The 24,584-nt window shown below is 43.6% G+C and overlaps 1 protein-coding gene across 1 annotated transcript in view; it reads right to left on the bottom strand.

The window, feature by feature from the left end:
* Positions 1–24,584, bottom strand: part of ESAM (endothelial cell adhesion molecule) — an 85,980-nt gene that overhangs the window by 19,512 nt on the left and 41,884 nt on the right. Inside the window, exon 2 of the mRNA XM_087706319.1 lies at positions 157–311. Within this exon, the coding sequence (XP_087562445.1) occupies positions 157–311 (155 nt within the window). The remainder of the gene's footprint in view (positions 1–156; positions 312–24,584) is intronic.

The raw sequence follows: 24,584 nt of genomic DNA, 5'->3' as shown, positions 1-24,584 counted from the left end.
GCTATCCAGCATCACCTTTACCTCTTATCTGTAGTGTTGGGCCATTGATCAGTTGACTAGGTTGCTAAACTGCATTCAAACTGTTTTTAGAAGCCTACCTGTTGCCAGTTTCTAGAAACATTGGATTTTTCCCGTCTTGGCAAAGTGAGACAATACCTGAAAACGCTCCCCAGGTCTTTCCCTGTGCCAGGTGACAAAGGGAACGCTGATACTGGAGGACGTATACCAGACGGGGAGGATGGCCTGCTGTCCTTCGATCACGGTGACCGACGTTTGTCCAACTTCCACTTCTAAGACAGCAGAAGACAGTCCTGCAAACACAAAAGAAATACAAGCGCAGGTTACGGGAAGCCCTCAACTTATCACCGTTCATGTAGTGACTGTTTCAAAGTTACATCAGCACCGAAAAAGGTGACTTATGACTTGCTTTTCACCCTTATGACCATTGCGGCATCCCGAAAGTTAATTCCCCGAATTAAAATTCAGACACTTGGCAACCGACTCATGTTTATGATGGCTGCATCGTCCCGGGGCCCTGTGATTATCTTTTGTGACCTTCTGACAAGCAAGGTGGCGCAGTGGTTAAGATGCAGCACTGCAGGCCACTTCAGCTGACTGTTATCTACAGTTCAGCGGTTCTAATCTCGCCGGCTCAAGGTTGACTCAGCCTTCCATCCTTCCGAGGTGGGTGAAATGAGGACCCAGACTGTGGGGGCGATATGTTGACTCTGTAAACCGCTTAGAGAGGGCTGAAAGCCCTATGAAGCGGTATATAAGTCTAACTGCTATTGCTATTGCTACGTCAACAGGGAAGCCAGATTCACTTAGCAACGGTGTTACTAATTTAACAGCTGCAGTGGTTCACTTAACAAACGTGGCCAAAATAAGTCGTAAAACGGGGCAAAACTCACTTAACAGATTTCTCACTTAGCAACATAAATTTTGGGCTTAATTGGGGTCATAAGCTGAGGACTAGCTGCATTTACTACAGTAATAGAGTGTGAAGTATGGACACGTTGGAGTATTGTGCAAAACCATCTGAGGGAAACAAATATTCACGGACAGTTTTCACCAAGGAGAAAACTACATGTAACCTAAATGTGTTCAGACAAGACAAAACTGTTTAGGTAACCCAGACAAGGGATGCTGTTTAGGCTGCAGAGAATTTAGGCTATTCCCTTCAAGGAAATACTTCTATTTCGGACAATGGGTTGGCTGGGGAATTCTGGGAGTTGAATTCCATACCTCAGAACCACGGTCCAGTTTGAGAAATACTGAATTAGCGTGTCTCTAGAGATTCTCAGTCATCCAAGTCATGGTTGTTCCAAAGGTGCTTTTTTCAAGAGGCAACTGAAATTTCTGTTGTTTCTTTTTCTTTGAAGATGTTTCGCTTCTCAACCAAGAAACTTCTTCAGCTCTTCGTTCTTGGATGAGAAGCGAAATGTCTTCAAGGAAAAACCAGAAAGTCTAGTTGCCCCTTGAAAAAAACATCTTTGGGACTGAACTAGAGTGTCTTCTTCGCCTGGTGCACCAGTTGCGTCCCTACCTGAACCGGGAGGCACTCGCAACAGTCACTCATGCCCTCGTGACCTCAAGACTGGACTACTGCAATGCGCTCTACACGGGGCAGCCCTTGAAGAGTATTCGGAGACTTCAACTCGTCCAGAACGCAGCCGCGCGAGCGATTGTGGGTGCACCTCGGTACACCCACGTTACACCTATCCTCCGTGAGCTGCACTGGCTACCGATCAGTCTCTGGATACGCTTCAAAGTGCTAGTCGTCACTTATAAAGCCCTTCATGGTATTGGACCTGGGTACTTGAGAGACCGCCTGCTGCCAATTGCCTCCCAAAGACCCATTAGATCACACAGGGTCGGCCTCCTCCGGGTTCCGTCTACCAGCCAATGCCACCTGGCTACTACCCGGGGGAGGGCCTTCTCTGTGGCAGCTCCGGCCCTCTGGAACGAACTCCCCGCGGAGATTCGGACCCTCACCTCTCTCCAGGCCTTCACCTCTCTCCAGGCTTTGCCGGCAGGCCTGGGGTTGATGAGTTCCCCTCCCCTCTCGACCTGTGTGGTTGTGTGATTCTTGGCTATTTTAACTACTTGTATTGTGTTCTATGTTTCCCTTTTCCCCCTTGAGTTGTTCGCCGCCCTAAATCTAAATCTAAATCTTCTTCTGGTCTACTAACTGGACCTTTTGATTGTTGGTTTTCCTGGGTGTTTTTATAGAACGATATCCCTTTCTTGAAGTCGATACCTGACTTGGCCACCTCAGGATCTCACCAGTTCCATACATAAAAGCACTAAGGCTTAGAGGAGTCATTGCAAGATGCTTGCCACTAATTTCAAATGACATTGAACATTTAAGATGAATGATGGAGTCTGAACTGTGAAATTAAGCCAGCGAGGGGCAGATGAGTCTAAGAATCTTTCCTCAGGATATTTAACCAGAAAAAGAAAAAAAAAACAATCTCCACTCCGAGAACCACACAACAATTATAGGTTTTACCTCACAATCTTGTTGCTAAGGATTTCGACGCTAACTGCATCATGTTGCTTTATTTGAAGTGACCTCTGAACTTCCGATCATTATTTCCATCAACTCCCCGGCTCCCCCATCCAGATTTTTCCCTACGAAGAGGTGGAGACTTTTAGTATTGCTAGCAAATTGCGAGCATTTTTCCCTCAGTGGAATTTTACCTCTTTCTGATGGAAATGCACTGAATCTGGATCATTCGGCACATCTCTGACTTACTTGCTAGGCTTTGCGGAAAACCATTCTCAAAAACAACCGTCAAAAGCAACTCAATAAAAACAACCAACCAATGAATGGTTGCCATCTTCCAATGCCCACCACGAGAGACTGGCTTTAAAAAAATAAAACAAACTTAATCACACTTGGAAAAGCTGCTAGTCTCCCTCATTAGTATTTCTATTTTGGGAACATGGTTTTTTTTTTTTTTAAAGGAATGCATTGCCAGAAGAGGGCAATTTCTCTCAGAATTCAGAGCACTGAAAACTTGAATTGTAAAAGCATTTTGTTTTATTTTTTTAAAAAAATTGTTTATTGGTTAAAAAGAAAGAAAACAACACAAAATAAAAAAACGTGTACACGGTGCAACTATCCTGGCATTATCTCCGCCATACAAAATTAAAATATAACACGGATATATTGGTGCTTAACATACATTACTCATTGTTGCAATATAAGACCTCTTATATACATTTACATTTACAAATATTACATCATCTTTCGATCTGGGTTTTTTTTTTTTAAAGAAATGCATTCCAGAAGAGGGTAATTTCTCTCTGAATTCAGAGCACTGAAAACTTGAATTGTAAAAGCATTTTAGATCACCACTGCAAAAATATCTTATAGCCATTCTACCCCCAGGGCAGGTTGAATGAATGAATGTTTGAATGTTTATTTCATTTATATGCCGCCCTTTTCCCCTGAAGGGGACTCAGGGCGGCTCACAACTCAAACCAGGGAAGGGGGAATACAGACAAATTAAAAACGACACAAAAAACAATACATGATTTAAAACACACAACAGTCATACCATTCGAGACGGGGGCAACGGTTCTTTAGCCCGAGGCCTGTCGGAACATCCAGGTTTTAAGGGCTTTGAGGAAGGCCTGGAGGGTGGTGAGGGTTCGAATCTCCACGGGGAGTTCGTTCCAGAGGGTCGGAGCAGCCACAGAGAAGGCCCTCCTCCGGGTAGTCGCCAGTCGGCATTGGCCGGCGGATGGAATTTGGAGGAGGCCTAATCTGTGGGATCTAATCGGTCTGGTGGAGGTAATTGGCAGCAGGCGGTCTCTCAAGTACCCAGGTCCAATACCATGAAGGTTATTCTGTACAAGTAATCCTCGACTTTTAACCACAACTGAGCCTAGAATTTTTGTCACTAAGTGAATGCTATAACAGTCATAAGAGTGAAAACGGATCAGAAGTCCCTTTTTCCTGTGCTATTGTCACTTCAAACATATAGTCATTAAGTCAAGGAGTACCTGTAGAAAGGGGGAAATTTTAAAAAAGGACAGGTTACAATTCAAAATTGTAAGCATTAGATCTGCTTGTGAGCCTCCACGTTGTGGATTTGCTCTTCCTATGAAACAGCTTCCAAATCAGTTATAATATTGGAGAGAGCCCTTGATTCATAAACGTACAACAGGATGCTCTGGAGCTGTGATACCCTCTCATTAAGCTTGGAAACAGAAATGATGGAGTTGGCTTCATCACGTAATGGGTTTTTCTCTTCAGTGAATAAAGTTGTCTTGTGGAACATGCCCTCGATTTCTTCTCCAGGCTTGAGGGGGCAAAAAGTGTTCCTAATCTACTTCATTTCAGGGATGCATCCCTTGGGACACCAGGATAGTGAAGAAGTCAGAAAAGACGAACGACTGGGATTCCTCCTTTTTCCTAGGAAAAGATTTGGGGCAGATCATTCCACCAAGCAACATCAGGAGAAAGACGACATAGGAAGGGAGGGTCTGCTGGAAGACCAAAACCATCAGCCTCCTTGCTTCCTGATCTATTTCTACATGGTCATTCTATGTATATCTTTTTTATATCAAGCCTTTAAGGCTGTAAACCTACTGGCAACAAGTGTCCTCTTCTGTAGTTTCTTTGGAAGCTTTGTTGGGTCAATGTATGTATGTACATACGTATGTTTGTTGACTGTCTGTGAAAACCACTGTATATAAACTGCTTCTTGAAATTGTCCATTAGGGTTACATGGTCAGCTTCACTCTTTCCTGGAGCGATCCCATTTTGCTCATCCATCCAATGATTTCCACTTCTCATGGAGATGTTTTTAGGTAAAAATAAAGGTTCCCCTCGCACATATGTGCTAGTAATTCCCGACTCTAGGGGGCGGTGCTCATGTCCGTTTCTAAGCCAAAGAGCCAGCGCTGTCTGAAGACGTCACCGTGGTCATGCCAAGGGGGCACGGAACGCTGTTACCTTCCCACCAAAGGTGGTCCCTATTTTTCTACTTGCATTTTTTACGTGCTTTAGAACTGCTAGGTTGGCAGAAGCTGGAACAAGTAACGGGAGCTCACTCCGTTATGCTAGGGATTCAAACCGCCAAACTGCCGACCTTTCTGATCAGTGTCTTAGCCACTGAGCCACCACGTCCCTTGCGAGTTTTTAGATTCCCCCTTTTTTTGATTTCTTAAACATATATGCACACAGAAACACACAAGGATGACATGCTTCTGAAGTGGAGTAAATTCCCAGGTGTGGGATGTAGGTTTGGTCTCCTGAATTGGCCTAATAAAGCGTGAGTGGATCTTGTTATCCTTTGTTTGATGAGATCCCTGATGGTTTTCAACTTCCCTGGCAGCATTCACCAGTGTTCATCAAGGGATGCCATAGGGAAGATTATCAGAAATTATTTTACATTGCCATAGAAACTAGTACTCAAAATAATGGAGAATGTGAGGCTGACTAGATTTCATTTAAATATACACAGTATTAAAACAAACAAACACAGATGGCAATATCTATATTATCAGTGGAATGGTTAACCGATAGAAGCTATGTGTCTATGGAGGTTCTCAGTCATCCAGGTCCTGGTTGTCCCAAAGGTGCTTTTTCAAAAGGCAAGTGGACCTTCTTGTTGTTTTTCTTTCAAAACGTTTCACTTCTCAGCCAAGAAGCTTCTTCAGTTCTTCAGTTGGATGAGAAGCGAAATGGGTTTTTTTTTTCCTTTTGAAAAAAAAGAAACCAAAGAAGCTTTTTGGATGAGAAGTGAAACATTTTCAATATTTTCAAAGGGAAAAAACCCCCAAGGAAATCTAGTTGCCTTTTGGAAGAGAAACTTTGGGACTGTAGAGGTTATGAGTTCTTTGTCTCTGAAGGTTTCCAGGATATTGAACAGTGACTTCTCATGGATGGTTTCTCTGAATTTTGCAGAAGGTTGGAGTAGATGGTTCTTGTGGTCCTTTCGAACTCCTACAATTCTAACCTCTTTTGGCATCCCGTCCTTCCATTCAAACCCAAGAACAGACCATATAAATAAACTTCACCCTGGATTTGTTCAGATTGGTAGGAGCGATATATAATAGAAAAACGACAGTGGCACTGCTGTCCAACCCTCAGAAAAAAAATACCATAATAAATGATGCTTTAAAGAACACCTCCCCACCAGTGGTGGGTTTCAAAATTTTTTAGAACCTCTTCTGTAGGTGTGGCCTGCTTTGTGGGAGTGGCTTGCCGGCCAGTGGCCTGGCAGTCATGTGACTGGGTGGGCATGGCCAACTTGTAAAATGTGGTGAAACTCACTTAACAATGCTCTTGCATAGCAACCAAAATGCTGGCTCAGTAACTCTGGCATTTGAAGTGTGCAAGTCTTAAAGCTGTCAAGTTACAAGACCCTTGCACCCCTAACCCTTTAGAAAAAAACCAGGGGTATTCAAACTTGACAGCTTTAAGATTTGTGGACTTCAACTCCCAGAATTCCTCCTCCAGTCATGTTCCTCAGGAACTCTGGCATTGAAGTGTGCAAGTCTTAAAGCTATCAAGTTACAAGATCCTTGCACCCCTAACTCTTTAGAAAAAAAAACCAGGGGTGTTCAAACTTGACAGCTTTAAGACTTGTGGACTTCAACTCCCAGAATTCCTCCTCTCGCTTTTCATCTTGATGATGTGCAGACGGGCGGGGGGAGGGAGCTGGAACTGGTTCTAAACGGCACGGTAGATTTGTGGGAACTCTTCTATAGAAGAGCTTAGAACTGGCAGGAACCCCCCCCTGCTCCCCACCCCCCCAAAAAGAAATTCCAAAGAGCCTTGGGAATGAATGAGAGAACGGAAAATTGGGGGTGGGATTGGAAGGTGGATTTGGATGCAAATTAGCTTTACTCTCCTTCCAGCTGCGAAGGGTTTGGATCTCCTCCTTTGAAATCCTTTGCCCCAAACAACATTTCGGAGGAAAGTTAACAGCTCTTGAAAAGCGATGGGGTTCATTCCGACTGGTTCAAGTAGCATGCCTCAGCTGCAGGGCAAGAAAATCAAATGGAATCAGAGGCTCTGAAAATGCTCTGCATTTTCCTGACATGATAATACCCAAGATGTCAAAGAGGAAACCAAATCGCCCCCCGAGGTCCAGAGAATCATCATACCCCCTTGAGACTTGGCCTGTGACTTGCTGCTTGCCTAAATTCCCTCAAATACTAGGACGGCAACCTTGATTAGCGTCAGAAGTGTAGTTCAGGGAGAAGCGTCACATTCAAGGACCAGAAGCTGATTTCTGAATGGATTTTAATGCACCGGCTTCCTCGGAATCCCTTCCCAAAGGATGGGCCATTTATTTGCATCGTGCTTTTGCATCTCTGCTAAATGAAGCAGGATGAAATTTCTTTGCAAACAGGATAAATAAAGTAATTAAATACATTTTTTTTCCTTTAAAAAACAGAAAATGCACGCAGATGCACGCGTGTTAACAGCCAAGATGTGTTTCTTTTTTTCTTTTTTGCCCCTTAAAGGCTCCTTAAAGGATGCACCACCTGCCATCAGGAGGAAAAAGGTTTCCTGTCTTCCAAGGCCTGACTTCAAGATGCCGGAAGCAAGAAGACTGGCGATAATGAAGTCCAGCCTCCCGGTTACAGGAACTGCTCTTTGGCAACAGGTCCAGTCATTTCCACCAAAGGCTTTGGGGAAACAAAGCCTAGGAAACCGCCTGGGATAACAACAGGAAGCTGCCTTTCTGCCTTGCTCGATAAGGTGCCAAGATTTTTCCCAGGGGCCTCCCTCTTGGCTATCGGCTCTCCGCAGTTGCAATCACAGAGTTTTTGTTTGCCATGGAAGGGACGACCCCTCTACTACACAAGGTGGAGACCACTAACCCTCTCCAGGCCCAACATCCTGAGTGCATCAGTGCCAGATGCCCGAATGTTTTTAGAAGGACCCAGGTTCTTCTTCGTCCTTGAGAGACAAGTGAACAGGATCTTCAGTCCACCAACGAATGGGTTGGACTTGAGGGACTGAAGAGCAAGTTCTTGCCTTCTCGTTGGATAAACCAGGAGCCAGAAACCTGCAGTGTGAAGTCCTCAAAGCCCTCTGTGCTTCATTTTAGGGTCCAAGACATCCTGCCATTTAACTAATGGAGGCCAGGAGCTACAGGTCACACCAACTCATCTTGGAAGAGGGGACTCTTTCCACTAAAAGCCAGAATGATATAATGGTTGACGGGCTGAATTAGGGTCAGGTTCAAGTTCAGTTACCCATGGAGACTGTCTGGGTGGCTTCAGGTCAGCCGGTCTTCTGCAACTCACAAAACTATTGTTGTGAGAAAACACAGCACAGAGCTTTGAGCTCTTTGGAGGAAAGGTGGAATTTACGTCTGACAAACGACAACAAAAACTACTTTCCCTTTTCCTCTCCACAAAAGAAACCAAACGACACGTTTCTCCATTTTAATGACAGCAACAACAACAAAAAACGACTCTCAGCATTATTGGCTACACAATGAAGGAAAACTGTGTCTATGAAACTTTGTTTATGCTGTGAAGGAATGACAAGAATTGGGATCTGTTCAAGGGTGGGATTCAGCTGGTTTGGACTGGTTCGGGCAAACCAGATGCTAATTTTGCATCCAGTTCGCTGAACCGGTTGTTGCCCTGCCCACACTTCCCCTCCCAGGAGTCTCCACGCGGCCCGTTCATCATGCCAGGTAAGTGCAGGGCCCACGTAGACACTCTGGGAGGGTGAAAAATGGGCCTACTGGGAGTTCCAGAAGTCCAGAAACGGGCCCATTTCCAACTTCCAGAGGGCCTCCGGAGCCTGAGAGTGGCTGTTTTTGCCCTCTCAGAGGCTTGAGGAAAGCCTCCGGAGCCTGGGGAGGGCAAAAATACCCCACCCCAATGTGGGATTCAGGTGGGATTCAAATAATTTAACAACCGGTTCTCTGACCTAATGACCAGCTGGGTAGGTGTGGCTTGGTAGTCATGTGACTGGGTGGGCGTGGCCAACTCAATGTCACTCACATCGATGGGCGCTTCGCCTTAGCTGTTTCAATAATAAGGGTTAACCGGAGAGGCAGTTTCTGTAAGCAGGGCAATAAAGATGAGGCTAGAAACAACACCAGAATGTTTCCTTCCTGCCTTCCTTACAGGATTAGCCCCGTAAAGTGGAAAAAAACAAAATGGGATTTCTTCCAACAACCGGTTCTTCGAACTGCTTAGAAAGTTAGCAACCGGTTCTCCCAAATAGGTGCGAACTGGCTGAATCCCACTACTGCCCCCTGCCATGAGGAGGCTGAGTAGGCCACATCCCCCATGGCCACGTCCATTCAGCAACCGGGCAGAGAACCAGTTGCTGCAAACTTTCAATCCCATCCCTGGGTCCATCCTGCTCGAAAGGTACAGATAGGGAAACAAGGTGATTTGGGGACAAGAGCAAACATTGGTACAAACAGCATCTACTATTCCTGTTTAGCTCTCTCTGAAACTGATGGTGTTTATTTGAATAGATTTTTTTTCCAGGCAACATGTGAGTGGGTAAGTGAGAAGGTTCCTTCCTTCCTTCCTTCCTTCCTTCCTTCCTTCCTTCCTTCCTTCCTTCCTTCCTTCCTTCCTTCCTTCCTTCCTTCCTTCCTGGTTCCACCACAAAAGCGCGTAGGACAAAATCGCGCTCGACAAAAGCGCGCTGTGACGTCATCACAGCGCGACGAAAAAGATCGAAAAATGTAAAAATAAAGCGAAAACCTTACCCTAAGCCCCCCAAACCTAACCCTAAACCTAACCCTAAACCTAACCCTTAACCTAACCCTAAACCTAACCCTAAATCTAACCGTTAAAGTAACGAAAAACCTAACGCTAATCCTTATCCTAACCCTAACGCTAACGCTAACGCTCTAAAGCTAACCCTAACCCTTAACCTAACCCTAACCCTAACCCTAACCCTAACCCTAACCCTAACCCTTACCTTTATGTGAATCGGCTTGCTTTAATTTAATTTTTATTAATTTTTATTTGAATTTTTCGATCTTTTTCATCGCGCTGTGATGACGTCAAAGGCGCGATTTTGTCGATCGCGCTTTTGCCGTCCGCGCTTTTGACGGGTCACGTCCTTCCTTCCTTCCTTCCTTCCTTCCTTCCTTCCTTCCTTCCTTCCTTCCCTTCCTTCCTCCCTCCCTCCCTCCCTTCCCTTCCTTCCTTCCTTCTTTCCTTCCTTCCTTCCTTCCCTCCCTCCTTCCCTCCCTCCCCTCCCGCCCTCTATCTCTGAGTTTTAAAATCTTATTTTAGCATAAATAAAGATATCCTACTTGTTTCCTTGGAGATAGGCCATAACATAAAGGCCACCTGTCAATGCGATTTGCCTGGCAAGCAACAGAAAGCAGGCATTGCTACTAGCAAATCTGATGACATGAGCCGGAAGGCAAGTCTCCAGGAATATTAACAGGTCGGAATATGAAAATCCAAGGTGGAGGGATTCCAAGGATGGAGACCTGAGCTGGACAGTCCCTTGAGATCACCAGAGTAGAAGCATTTAGTGGGAATTCAGGAGGAGGACCACAAAAGAGGAAGAATGTTCTTCTGAAGAGAGACCAACAGGTTATGCCTGAACGCAGCATGAAAAGAGTTACTAATATTAAAATCATTCCCTCCACTCCCCCTCCCTCAACACAACCGCATAACAATCCCTAGTTCGAGATTGGGTCCTTGTATTTTCTCTTTTAAGGGCAAGAGGCAACTAGAAGCAAAGAAGGAGACCACGGAACACCCATGGTCACATTCATTTCGTGCCCTACCTGGAGTCGTCTTGCCTAACCATAGTTGAAAAAAAAAAATGGGTGAGCACAATAAATAAACAGACAGACAGACTCTGGAAAGAGTGCAGAGAAGAGCAACAACGAACTCCCCGTGGAGATTCGGACCCTCACCACCCTCCAGGCCTTCCGCAAAGCCCTTAAAACCTGGCTGTTCCGAAAGGCCTGGGGCTAAAGAGCTGTTGCCCCTGTCTCGAATGGTATGACTGTTGTGTGTTTTAAATTATGCATTGTTATGTTTTGTTTTTTAATTTTTTGTCTGTATCCCCCTTCCCTGGTTTGAGTTGTGAGCCGCCCTGAGTCCCCTTCGGGGGGAAAAGGGCGGCATATAAATATAATAAACAAACAAACAAACAAACAAAGAGGATTGGGGTGCTGGAGGCTAAAACATGAAGAATGGCTGCAGGAACTGAGTGTGTCTAATCTGGTGAAAAGAAAAACCAGGGTGACCATAATAGCAATGTTCCAGAATTCGAGACGCTGTCACAAAGAAGAGGGAGTCAGGCTACTCTGCAAAGAAGGTGGGAGAAGAAGCAATGGGTGGAAACTAATCAAGGAGAGAAGCAACCTAGAACTAAGGAGAAATGCCCTGACAGTGAGAATAGCACTTACTTAGACTTATATACCGCTTCAGAGTGCTTTTACAGCCCTGTCTAAGCGGTTTACAGAGTCAGCCTCTTGCCCCCAACAATCTGGGTCCTCATTTTACCCACCTTGGAAGGATGGAAGGCTGAGTCAACCTTGAGCCGGTGAGATTTGAACTTCCAAACTGCAGCTAGCAGTCAGCTGAAGTAACCTGCAGTACTGCACTCTAACCACTGCGCCACCTCGGCTCTTAATCAGTGGAACATCTTCAGAAGTTTGTGGTGCTCCATTACTGGAGGCTTTTAAAAAGGGACTGCGCAACCATTTGTCTGAAATGGTATAGGACCGTGTTGGCCAACCAATGGCACATGTGCCAGAGATGGCATGAAGCGCCCTCTCTGGAGGCATGCGAGCCGTCGCCCCAGTTCAGTTCCACCGTGCATGTGCGTGGACCTCCCACCGGCCAGCTGGTCTTCCGGTCTTCTGCTGCACATGCGCGGGGGTGGGATCTGTGCAGCGGGGCTGCGTGTGCATGCCTGGGGGAGTTGCGTGCCGAGGCAGCACGCACATGCACAGGGCACAAGTGGGGGGCTGCATGCGCATGCACTCACACATGCAAAGGGCGTGGGACACATGCGCATGGACCGCATTTGCATTGCATTGGGGGGGGGGTTCGGGCACATGCATTTTCCACATCCGGTCCGGAAAATGTTAGCCATCACTGTTATAGAATCTCCCGCTTCAGCCGGGGGTTGGACTAGAATCTCTCCAAAGTCCCTTCCAATTCTGTTATTCTGTGAAATCTCTCTGATCTTCTTGCATTTTCCAACTCCAATTCCAGCAAAGAATGATGCCTACAAGAAATGGTGGTTCAGGGGTAGATTTGGAAATGCAGAAGATCATCATACCACCTACAAAGAGGTGGCGCAGTGGTTAAATGCAGCACTGCAGGCTACTGCTAGATCAGCAGGTCAGCGGTTCAAATCTCACCGGCTCAGGGTTGACTCAGCCTTCCATCCTTCCGAGGTGGGTAAAATGAGGACCCAGATTGTTGGGGGCAATATGCTGACTCTCTGTAAACCGCTTAGAGAGGCCTGAAAGGCCTATGAAGCGGTATATAAGTCTACTGCTATTGCTATTGCTATTGCTATTGCTATTACAAAGAGAGTCCAGTTATCTACACTTCTGGGGGTAGATAAAAAATGTTTTGATGAATACAAGTAAATGTTCAATAGAGAGAAAGGGAAGTAGCGTATTTTTATATCATTTATCTTTAAAGAAAGGAACAATCTGGTTTAAAAAGCCATTAAAAGCACAGGCATTCAAAATCAACAAGCCAAACTCATTAATAACGTTTCACAAATATGTTTATCTGGCATGGTTGCCACCCACTGCACTGACCTCCCCAGCGCTTACTTCTGACTGAGCTTGAGTTTGAGCTTTTTTTGAAAGATCTTCTGTTAGCTGACGTGTTTGGCTTTTAATAAGACATGTGCTTAGTAGTCTTACAGAGGAGATAATATCCTTGAAAAAGATCTGAACAAACCGTCTCAACATCAGTTGGGCTGGAAGCAGCAGAAGTGAGCCACAAGAGGCATGATACTACGAAGTGGGTGCAGGGCATTGGTGATCTTCCACAAACTGATTTCCCATGGAAGGAGCTGTGGGGATTTTATACAATTATAGCAATAGCAATAGCAGTTAGACTTATATACCACTTCATAGGGCTTTCAGCCCTCTCTAAGCGGTTTACAGAGTCTGCATATTGCCCCCAACAACAATCCGGGTCCTCATTTTACCCACCTCGGGAGGATGGAAGGCTGAGTCAACCTTGAGCCGGTGAGATTTGAACAGCCGAACTGCAGAACTGCAGTCAGCTGAAGTAGCCTGCAGTGCTGCACTCTAACCACTGCGCCAACTCGGCTCTAATGTGAACGTTTCTCAGGCTGAACATTATGGTCTATGTAGGAACCCTTTGCATCCATGCATCCATCTGAATAAGTGTCCCAGATGTACTTTTTCAAAAGGCAACTGTTACATTCTTTGTTTTTCCTTGAAGGCACTCCACTTCTCATCCAAGAAGCCTCTTCCGTTCTGACTGAATAACGGAAGGTGGAAGGGTTTATCTTCCTTGCAATCATCTTGCAATCATTAGCACTCTTTCTGAGACTCCTTTCTCTTGGATGTTGCCCTCAGAGCCACCTCAAGATACGGATAAACCTTCAACCAAGGAATAAAAATCCTTCCATCTTCCACCATTCAGTCAGAACTGATGAAGCTTCTTGGATGAGAAGAGAAATGTCTTCAAGGAAAAACAAACCCTGGCCTGGATGACCGAGAATCTCCGTAGATATGAATGAATGGTTTCAAATCATGGGAAATCAGGCTTGTTGTTAACTCTCGTTTTCCTGAGAAACAAGCTGTTTGGAAGAGACATTGTGGAGACAGAAAATGGGCTTGGGGTGTGTGGGAACCTTGTTTAACATGGGACATTTGACTACTCGTGAACAACCTTAAGAAGTTATTTCCTTTTGGCAGATGATCCCAGGATCATGAAAAAAGGCAGTTCAGGTGCATCTTGGGTGGGCTACACAAAAATGGGGCTAATCTCTGCTGTGTTTCCCACTTCTCTCAAGCTGCCGAGAGCCTGTGGTTTTTCCTTGCCTGTAGAACAGCTCTGGAACAAGTGACGACTTTCTAATTTCACATTCCTTCTGATCTGAAGGCAATGGCTCAGCTGATTAGAATGAAACAGTTACAATTTTTCACCATCCTACTTTTCCCATTAGCCAGGAATCGGGGGCTTTTCAGATGCACAGACCATCACTCAGCGGCGGGATTCACTTGCCTTCCCTACCAGTTTGCAAATGTGTGCATACCTGCCACGTCTGTGTTCGTGCATTACATCGGGGCGGGTGGGTGGAGCCTCCCATTGCCACCGCTACCGGTTCACCCGAACCGGGGGAAACCGGCTGAATACCACTTCTGCCATCATTGATTAGCAAAGTGAGTATTTCGTACTGCAGAGATTCACTCTTATAGCTCTCCACATCAGGAGAACCCCAAGAAGATGATATACAGTGGCAAAGAAGACATTTCTGTGTTACTACTGCATTAGATTACCTACTAATTGCATTACATTACCTACTAATTGCAGGAACAACCCAACCTATGTAAGTGTTGGATTCCCCAGCACTGAGATATAGTCATTACTTTATTGAAGTTAGGGAAGAGAGAGAAATTCTGAATCAAGGGCTGGGCCTGAGATCAATGGTTGGTTCTGAGACCAAGGACTGGTCCAATTGACTAAGATTTAGAATCAGAATCAGAATCGAGCTGGAAGGGACCTTGGAGGTCTTCTAGTCCCACCCCTTTCTCAAGCACGAGATCCTATACCATTTCAGACAAGTGACTGTCCAGTCTCTTCTTAAAAAATCTCCAATGATGAAGCACCCACAACTTCTGAAGGCCATCCTTTCCTCAAATCTTCATTACACAACAGTTGGATATGAGGTTAACTTCAAGAATAACTGGACTGCAGATAAGACCTTAATACCAAAATCTAGTGGCGGTGATCACCAGTAGCTAATGCCCCAAACCAAATAAAATTAAAACCAATCATGAAACATGGTAACAATAGTTTTTATAGAAACACAAACAGAGAAACAAAATTGCTGGATGGCTCCAAGATTCCTTAGCTACTCAAATTCCATACTTGGATATCCTTAGATACCAGAAAGAGGATGTGACAATATTAGTTGTCTTCCAACTGCGTTATTCCATTATTTCTTAACTGCCATAGACATCTGGCTTCATGGGTCCTTTTCACTATCTTAGAATGGGTGAAATCTTGAGAATGACATCAGCCATTAGAACCACATAGCTGCTCTCCTATCAAAGTAGGTACAACCAGAAAAAGCAGGTGGGTGGATCCAGAATCAAATCTGCATTGGACTTAATTTGCATTGACCTTGAAGTATTATTAAAATCAGTTAAATATTCATAGGATTGCATTATAGTTTAATGTTCTGATCCCCCTCGTTCCACACCAAAACATACTCCTAGTCAGAGATAAATTACGGCATTTAATTAACAGACAAACAGGTCCTTGGCAGCAAAACGGGACAGACAAGCTTGGGCAGCAGTAAACACAGATAAGGCTTGGCGGCAATCCAGCCTGCCAAGCTCATAACAATGTTCTCCAACATTCGAGTCTGTGTTGACTTCTGCAAAGAGGGGCGTGTGCACAAGTAACCTTTTTATAGTCTGGAGAGGAGCCTAATGACCACCAGCTGAGTGCAATTACCTCCTGTAATTGCGTAATTGTTCCTGATGCCTAGTAGCTCTTTGATGGCGTGCATCCAGGAACAACTCACTACTGGGTTCCGGCTCACTCTCTCTTGTCTCCTCCCCACTGGTCCAAGGCTCAGGTGCCTCCTGGTGGCCAACCAGACTCTCTGTGCCCTGCTCAGAGTCGGAACCCTGTCCAGGGTCCTCCACATTCTCCAGAGCTGACTCATAGGGCCCCTCGCTGTCGGAGTCTGGTGGCAGCTTCAACGGCTCCTGCTGGGCCACAACAGTTTAATAAATGTGTTAATTAATAAACATAAATGGTGGCGATTTCTGGAGGAATTCTGAGAGCTACGAACAAAATTTTTGTGGGCTCCATGCAGACTGGGGTTCAAAGTTGTGTACTCTTGATATAGATGAATCATCCCAACCTTCTAGACTTTGTGATCTCCAGATTTGTTGGGCTATAACTTTTATTTCCCAAGATAACATCCTAATTACTTGCACATAAACCCTTTAACTGGCCACCCTAGAATTCAGATTGGAATCTTCTACACAGAAAGCATATGACTTCCTGCTGAATCCTGGCTCCTCCTGCTATGTCCTAAGGAGCAGGGATTAAATAAATGCTCAATCAGAGATCAATGCTTGAGACAACAAAAGGGTCACCCTTCCAAACCTTTATTCGTCATTGTGTAACTTTTGCATCCTGCAACAATAGCATTCTAACAAAGCAAGATCTCTTAGGGCAATGACCTTTCATGGAGACTCAGATATTTTTAAATTCCTTGTAAGCTGCTTGGATATGCATCCTTCCAACCACCAGATGTTCTATCCGATTTCCTGACCATGTCTTGTAACTTTTGGGCAGGAAGCTCTGCGGAAAAGCGATAAGTCGGTTTCTCAGGAAAGCACCAGATTCCAAGTGCCTCAAGAGGCAAATAAAACAAAGGTGGGGATTAGACCTACCTTAACAGCTCATAGAACTTAGATGTCGAAGCACATACTCAAAAGTCTCACAATGCTTTCCCCTCCATTGAACAGCTATGGTACAATTCATCGTGTGGCTACAAGGCAGTAGATTAACTGATACTGTTGGACACTAAGAATAGCTAACTCCATTTTAAGAGTATAAGAACTTAAGAAATCCTGGCTTGAGGAGAAATCCAGTGGGTTAACAACCCAGAGATTTGAGATGGCTGAAGAAATACAACAGGTAGGTGAGAAAGCAAAGGATCCCTACGACAGACGAGGAAGAACTATGTACAATATATAAAGTGGATTTGTTTTCATCAGCAAGGGAAGATGTCACTTCTCCAACTTTTGTCATTTTGGTCAACACTTCTGTCTAAGGATCAATAGATCTCCTGGAGGAAAGTAAACCTGTTTTTAGGTACTATCCCTTCAGAATATAGGAATAGTTCTAATTGTCCAATGCTACCATCTATAAATACCCAAATCCCACAATGTTTAACATCAGCCATTTTCAGGGAAGCTGAGTTCTCACTTAGCCTTCTTCCGGACGTATTTTCTATAAATTGTATGTGCTACATCAAGGAACATTGTAACTGAAACTTGTCGTTTTTATAGTCAACTCACAGGTTGACCAGAAGTGTTATTCTACTGCTTAGAACCGGTTCGCCCGAACCAGTAGCAGAAATCATGGATGTCCACCACCCCTGCCCCAACTCTATGGCGTCCCATTTAGGCCCTTTTGTAGCCAAAAGTGCATGCGTGGAAGGCTGAGTGTGTGCACTCTTGCATTTGTGAACCGGTAGGGAAGGTAAGTGAATGCTACCCCTGGGGTTGACCAAAATGGGTGTCTAACTTTGACCACTTTAGAACTTCAACTCCCAGAATTCCCCAAACAGTATGACAGCAGTTCTTAAAATGACCAAGTTTGGACACACACACACACACACACACACACACACACACACACACACACACCGGGAACTTCATTCAGTGGCTTCTCTTTATTCTGGCAGTGCCACCAATTTATCTCCCGCATTGAGGCATTCCTACTCTTATGAGAAACTTAAAATGTGAGCTTCCCACACACCTGGGAGGAATTAATCTAGACCCTTGCCTGAGATTACCCAAGAGGTGGGGCCGGGGGAGGGGGGGTGGCATTTGTGAGTAAGGATTTGGTTGCTGGGTGGCAATCATCCTACTTCCAAAAACAAGAATAGCACGCAAAATCTAACCTTCAATTTTCTGTTAAGTCTTCCACTCCTACAAATTTTCTTCTACTTTGTTCTCAGGATGCTTTCCAAAGTGTTTGGGTGAAAGCTTCATTGTTGGGAAATGATCAATTAGAAAGATAAATGAATTCAAACTTGGTTTTGGAATGGGCCCATCCTCTATATTTTTCAGGGTACACCCTCTGCCATACCACTGCAAAAGTTGCATGCCACTTCTGTAAATGTGCACGTATGCACACACACACACATGTGCATACACACACAGACACACACACATACACATTCCAGTGCACATTTTTCTCAGGCACTTGTTCTCTGCAGATCAGTTCCCATCAGTTCTGTGTGTTGCGTGTGTATTCACAGCTGCAGTTTGAGCACAAGAGAAAAATACTCCAAGAGTATTTCTTAAGAGTACCATCTTAAGAAAGTATTTTTGTACATAAAGCTGCACAGAATCAGCAGCCTGGGAAGGGAATCTTCTCCGGTTGAAGAGAATCTTGTCTGGTTGTTGTTCCCAGATTATTTTATATTTTGTACATTTATATTTATCCCCTCGGGAATTGAAGAATAACTGTTTCCAGTTTATTGGCTGGGATTCAAGTGAAATAATCATGGCCCTAGCAATCTGAGTCGAGAGCAAGAGATAGCGCTATGCAGAGAAAGACAGTAGAAGTCATCCAGGGTCTGGCAATGGCCTGTTTTCAGAATGGCCACTGGCCACATGTCAACACTGAAACCTTTGTCTTCTCTTTGCCATCTCTTCCGAGAGGAAAGACTACTCTTTGAAGAAACTGCCCACATGTAGAAGGTCTGTGAGTTTCTCAATCTGGAAAATTTCACACATTACCTGCAGCCTATCCAGATTTGTTGCCCAGGTGGACTTACCTATCAGGAAGATGCAACCAATTCTTGGACAGCACAGTTTTGATGTACTGATACGAAGACCCATCAGTCCTGCATCTCTATAATAAAGTGTTCTTAGATAAAGAAATTGTGCTGTCTTATTTGTCTGCTTCATTGATGATCATGTTGATGTGAGAAACGGGTTACATCTAATCAAGATACATTCATTCCCCATCCTATATCATGAGGAGCATAGGGGTCCGTGACTCCCATACATCTTATTGTGTGTGTTTGCGTGTGTATGTACCTTCAAGTCAGTGTTGACTTTGAGAGAGTGCTTAGACAAGTCCCTAAAGCTTTCTTGATAAGACTTCAGAAGTGGCTTGTCATTGACTCCTTCCTAGAGCTGAGAGAGACTGACTGGCTCAGAGTCACCTTCATGCCTGAAGCAGGACTAGAACAGTCTCTAGGTTTCTAGCCTGATGCCTTCACCACTATACTAAATGGGCTGTCTTACATCTTACTATGTATCTTACTGGTGTGTGCATATATTTATTCATAACAAAGAGTCACTGAGAAATCCTTCAGAGAATCCTTGATGCGTTCTAAGTCTTCTTGAAGTCAACAAAAGTGGTTACTTGAACCTATTTCACAGAAGTGTGAAGATCATCATCATCATCGTTGTCATTGTCCTCTTTGTTGTTGTCATCTAATGGTGATCAACAACTGCGATCTGGCGATGTCATCTAGGGATTCTTGAATTAAAATCTTGCACGGCCTTCTCCATTCCAAAGGCAGAAGTGTTCCAGATGAACTTGGAATGGTGGATATGCCAAAGAGTGGATTGCATTGCTGCACACTTCACCAAACATGGTTGCTTATCTGAGAAGATAATCCCTGAGCTCGTTAAAGACACATTACTGAGTTTAGTGGCATTTAAGGTCAGAACAAATCTCCGTGGAAATCAATCCAAAAGTGTTCTCAGTGTACAATACGTCAGGCATGTCCAATCTTGGCCATTTTACGATCTGCTGGCATGCTGGTTGGGAAATTCTGGGAGTTGAACTCCACAAGTCCTAAAATGGCCAAGGCTGGACACACATTGCATCCTTGGTCAATCTGTAACTTGACTATAAACTCCCAAGTTGCAGTTACAATGTTCCGTGATGTAGCATCTACAATTTATAGAAAACTAGCTGATAACCTGGCATTGCCCAGTTATTTATTTATCCTAATCCTGTATTAAACAGGAAAGGCCCTGATTTCGGTGACAATTAAATTAGTTACAAATGTTTGCGCTATGCCCCCAGAAGCATCAAGGAAAGTGGGAGCCCCCGTGTGGAATATTGTGAAGCCATTACTATGGCAACTCCACTGCATTGTACAGTAGAAGCCATTTTACAGCAGTACGATACAAGCCATTTGAAGGCACAACAGGCTGTATCTTAAGTGAACACACACCCGGAGGGGTGTTAGGGATGTCTTACCCCCACAGTATTTGTTTCCAGAGAGTAAGTCATCTGTGTACCAAGTTTGGTTGAAATTGCTCGAGGAGTTCCAGAGTTATGGTGGAACATACACAGACACAGCCATTTTTATATAGATAGATAAGTCAGGAAGAAGGGTAAGTAAGAACTCAGCTTCCCTGAAAGTGGCTGGTGTTGAACATTGTCGGATTTTTAGTATTTATGGCAGCATTGGACAATGAGAACTTCTCCTGTTTTAGTACCTAAAAATGCTTATTCTCCTGCAGAACATCTATTGATCCTTAGACAGAAGTGTTGGCCAAAATGACATAGTTGGAATTACGGTCTTCATTCGCTTTCAAAGTCAAAATAATGACAGTTTTCAGGAATTGTGGTTACAGGAGATTTCCAGAGTCATAACAAGAGTAAAGTGCATTTCTCTTCTTTATCACTTTACAACGGACTTCTTGCCAGCTAAGAATCCTGGAAATTGAAGTCCAACATGTTCAGAATGCATCAAGTTGGGTGGGTGAGTGGGGGACAGAAGTGGGTTCCTACCAGTTCGCACCTATTTAGTAGAACCGGTTCGTCAAATCTACCAAACCGGTTAGAAGAGGTTCCACCAATGGACCCGGAAAGCAGGCCACACCTACAGAAGAGGTTCCAAATTTTTTTGAAACCCACCACTGGTCCTTGGATATGATTATTCTACACTATCATGCTCATATTTATAAAACTCAGTGCCTCTATGAAAGGTAAGGATGACTACTGCATTTGTGGTGCAATCAGAACATTGGGTGTGTTGAAGTTGTTTTAACGCAAACCAAAGATGCCTTTTAAAAAACAGGTTTACATCATATTCTTATGCATGCCAGTGCTTCGTGTGAGGTAATTTAAGGTGGTTCTGACAAGTGTCGTCGGCATCTTCATATCTGGTCACATGGGTGGCAAGCCAGTCCCATCCGGTCACATGGGTGGCAAGCCACTCCCACAAAGGAGGCCACACCCACAGAGTAGGTTCGAACAATTTTTGAAACCCACCATTGGTGGGGGATTGCCTTTAGCACCTAAGTCAGTTCTTGACCTTTGAAGAGGTCAGTTTGGTTTGATGCTATAGAAGGAAAAAGAGAAAGGGGTGAGAACACAGTATGAGCTTGCCAGTTTGACCCCGTTTGGCTCCACTGACTGCGTAGAATGGGTTGAATTCTCAAACTGTGCCTAACACCATATTTGGCAGTAAACCAACGGTGCATAACCGCACTTATGATAATAACACCCAGTACTGTAGAGAACTGGCTAGGCAGACTGTGCCAGCTAACGTTGCCAGAAGTCAGCACCCAAAATTGGGGCATTTCCCATGTGATGATGTCACATATATCTCCCCTAAAGACCCCGAGAACTTGGGGTCAATTCAAAGGGAACAAAGGCTGCACTGGTTGAAAAAGAAAGGATGGCAGAATGATTACACTCATGGTTTCCTCATTCCGCGTATTTTCTGAAGTTTAACAAGTTTGTTAATTTGTTTTGCAAACTGTTATAACTCCAGCTTCAATCTTTAAAGCCATAGATGGTAGTGAACAGTGTTTTTGTCAGTGTTTTTCTTCCGCACGTATGAGTTTAAGATTCCAGCCAAATTCTTTATTCCATTTCCTTCTAATGGTGCAAGACGATGGAATCTAATATTTTCCCCCAAAACAAACCTCAGCCAGAAAGAACACTTCAAAAATTGGCACTGAGGACGGAGGAAAGAGAGGCTCCAGGATCCATCCTGGAAATGTTTTTGGAACACAGATGATGATTAGAACAGGCCTAGATAGTAACAATCTTTATATGATGGATTGATTGATTGATTTGCTACTCATCTTTTTTAGGACAGATCCCTCACGCTCCTTGACTGGCTGTCCACAGAAGTTAAGAGAATGAGATTGGCCAGTCCCAAATGCTATTACCGGTAGTCCTCGACTTACGACCACCATTGAGCCCAAAAGTGAATGTTAAGACATTTGTTAAGTGAGTTTTGCCCCATTTTACCACCTTTCTTGCCACAGCTGTTAAGTGAATCACTGCAGTTCCTAAGTTAGTAACCTGATTGTTCAGTGAATTTGGCTTCCCCAGTGACTTTGCTTGTCAGAAAATCGGGAAAAAGGACCAGGTGACCCCGGGACACTGCAACCATCATAAATATGAGTCAGTTGCCAAGCGTCTGAATTGGGACCACGTTACGGTGGGATGCCGCAAAGGTCATAACTGAAAAAACGGTCATGTCCCCTTTTTAGTGCCATTGTAAGTTTGAACGGTCACAGCCGAGGTGGCGCAGTGGTTAGGGTGCAGTACTGCAGGCCACTTCAAGCTGACTGTTATCTGCAGTTCAGCGGTTCAAATCTCACCGGCTCAAGGTTGACTCAGCCTTCCATCCTTCCGAGGTGGGTGAAATGAGGACCCAGACTGTGGGGGTGATATGCTGACTCTGTAAACCGCTTAGAGAGGGCTGAAAGCCCTATGAAGCGGTATATAAGTCTAACTGCTATTGCTACTGCTATTGCTATTGCTAAATGCACTGTTGTAAGTCGAGGACTACCAGTATAGAACAAAGAAATGGTAAATAAAGGAGGGATAATGAAGACAACCTATATATATGTACAGGTACAATATAAAGAAACTGGATGAAAACTGCAAACAGTGTTCTGGAAAGGAGGATTAGAAAAGTTTGTTATCAAATATTATGGATGTTTAGCTAGAATAGGACATAAGGATTCAGTGCTATTGGAGGATTTTAGAAATATCAAATGAAATGCCAGTATGTGGTTATGTATTAAATCTTGGTATATTTTATGATGAAGGACATTTAACAATTATAGTTAAATAAAAATGGAGGTTTAAGGGTAACATGTATAAATATTTGAGTTAAAATACTGTGGCAGAAGATATAAGATGGTTTTGTTATTGGAAAGATGCAGGCTGATAGATGGAAGAATATAACAAAACTAGTTAAACTTAGTGAAACTTAGTAATAATAGCTGTAACTAAATAAATAATTGATAATGATAACAATGTATACAATGTGTAGTGTTATAATAAGTAATAATTGGATATGAATATTGATTAGGGGTAAAATGTTATGATACAGGATATAGTTAAATAAAGGAGGGATAAAGATGACAACTTATACACATATACATGAGTGTAATATAAGGAAACTAGATGAAAACTGCCAACAGCGATCTGGAAATGAGGATTAGAAAAGTCTGTTTTTAAATATTATGGATGTTTAGCTAGAATAGGACACAAGGATTCAGTGCTATTGGAGGATTTTTGAAATATTAAATGAAATGCCAGTATGTGGTTATGTATTAAATTTTGGTATAGTTTATGATGAAGGACATTTAAATAATTATAGTCAAACATAAATGGAGGTATAAGAGTAACATGTATAAATATTTGAGTTAAAATACTTGAGTTAATATGAATTATGTGGAAGAGATGCATGAAAACCTTTTGTAACCAACTGATACACTTTCTACAGTATGTATGGATGAGAATTTTTTTATGTTGTTTCTTATGTTTAAAAATTAACCCCCCCCAAAAAAAGAACAAAGAAATGGTCATTTTCTCTCACTTAATTACCCTCCAAAGAGCTTGAAAACTGCTTCTTGCTATGGAATACCTGGTGGCGGATGCCGCCAGGACTCTTTTGCAATCACTCAGAATAAAACACACATCTATTTAAATTAAATTTAAAATTAAGACCATTATTTAATTAAATAAATCTTAAGAGCTGTCGTGATTAAATTACCGTCTTTACAATTTCTTGGTTTGATGGTGGAGAGTAAGGCAATATATTTTATCAGCATATTAGCACTAATTATAATAAATTATAACATAGGGATGAACTAGTGTTAATTGAAAAATCTATTATAAAGACCTAGATAAATTAGCATCACTATCATAATGTATTGGTTTATTAGTGTTAGTTATAATTAATTAATTGGACATTATTGCCTAATTGTTGATTTTGCTTTTCCCATCCTAAGAGAGATAACAAGCAATGGTTATGAAGCCATGGTTTCTTCATTCTATCATTTGGACTCTGTTCCAGCTGTAGATGTTTGGCTGTTCGGTCACACAGCGGCGAGCTGATCTTTGCTGCCATGAGGATTAGCAACTTGCTTTTTGGATTGAAAGAACAAGGTAAATGTGACGGGGGGATATCACATTCAAATGATGTGCTCCATGTGCACAGCTGAGGATCCCGATGCTCGGAGTTCCTACTGAATTAGTCATGCAGTCAAAAGAAGAGCCACAAGTTTATAAGGCAAAGTTCAGCCTTTTGCTGAAAATAAATGGCATGAGAGAATCCTATGAGATATTTCTGTGTGTTTGTGCGCTGGCAATATGCCAAGGGATGTAGCTGGAGGATTCTC

This window comes from Thamnophis sirtalis, unplaced genomic scaffold (genome assembly GCF_051295495.1).
Source record: "Thamnophis sirtalis isolate CommonGarterSnake01/CBP01778 unplaced genomic scaffold, rThaSir2_p1.2 scaffold_2, whole genome shotgun sequence".
NCBI classification, from domain to species: Eukaryota; Metazoa; Chordata; class Lepidosauria; order Squamata; family Natricidae; genus Thamnophis; species Thamnophis sirtalis.
The sequence above is the reverse complement of the archived record's forward strand: the minus strand, read 5'-3'. Positions and strand labels throughout refer to the sequence as shown.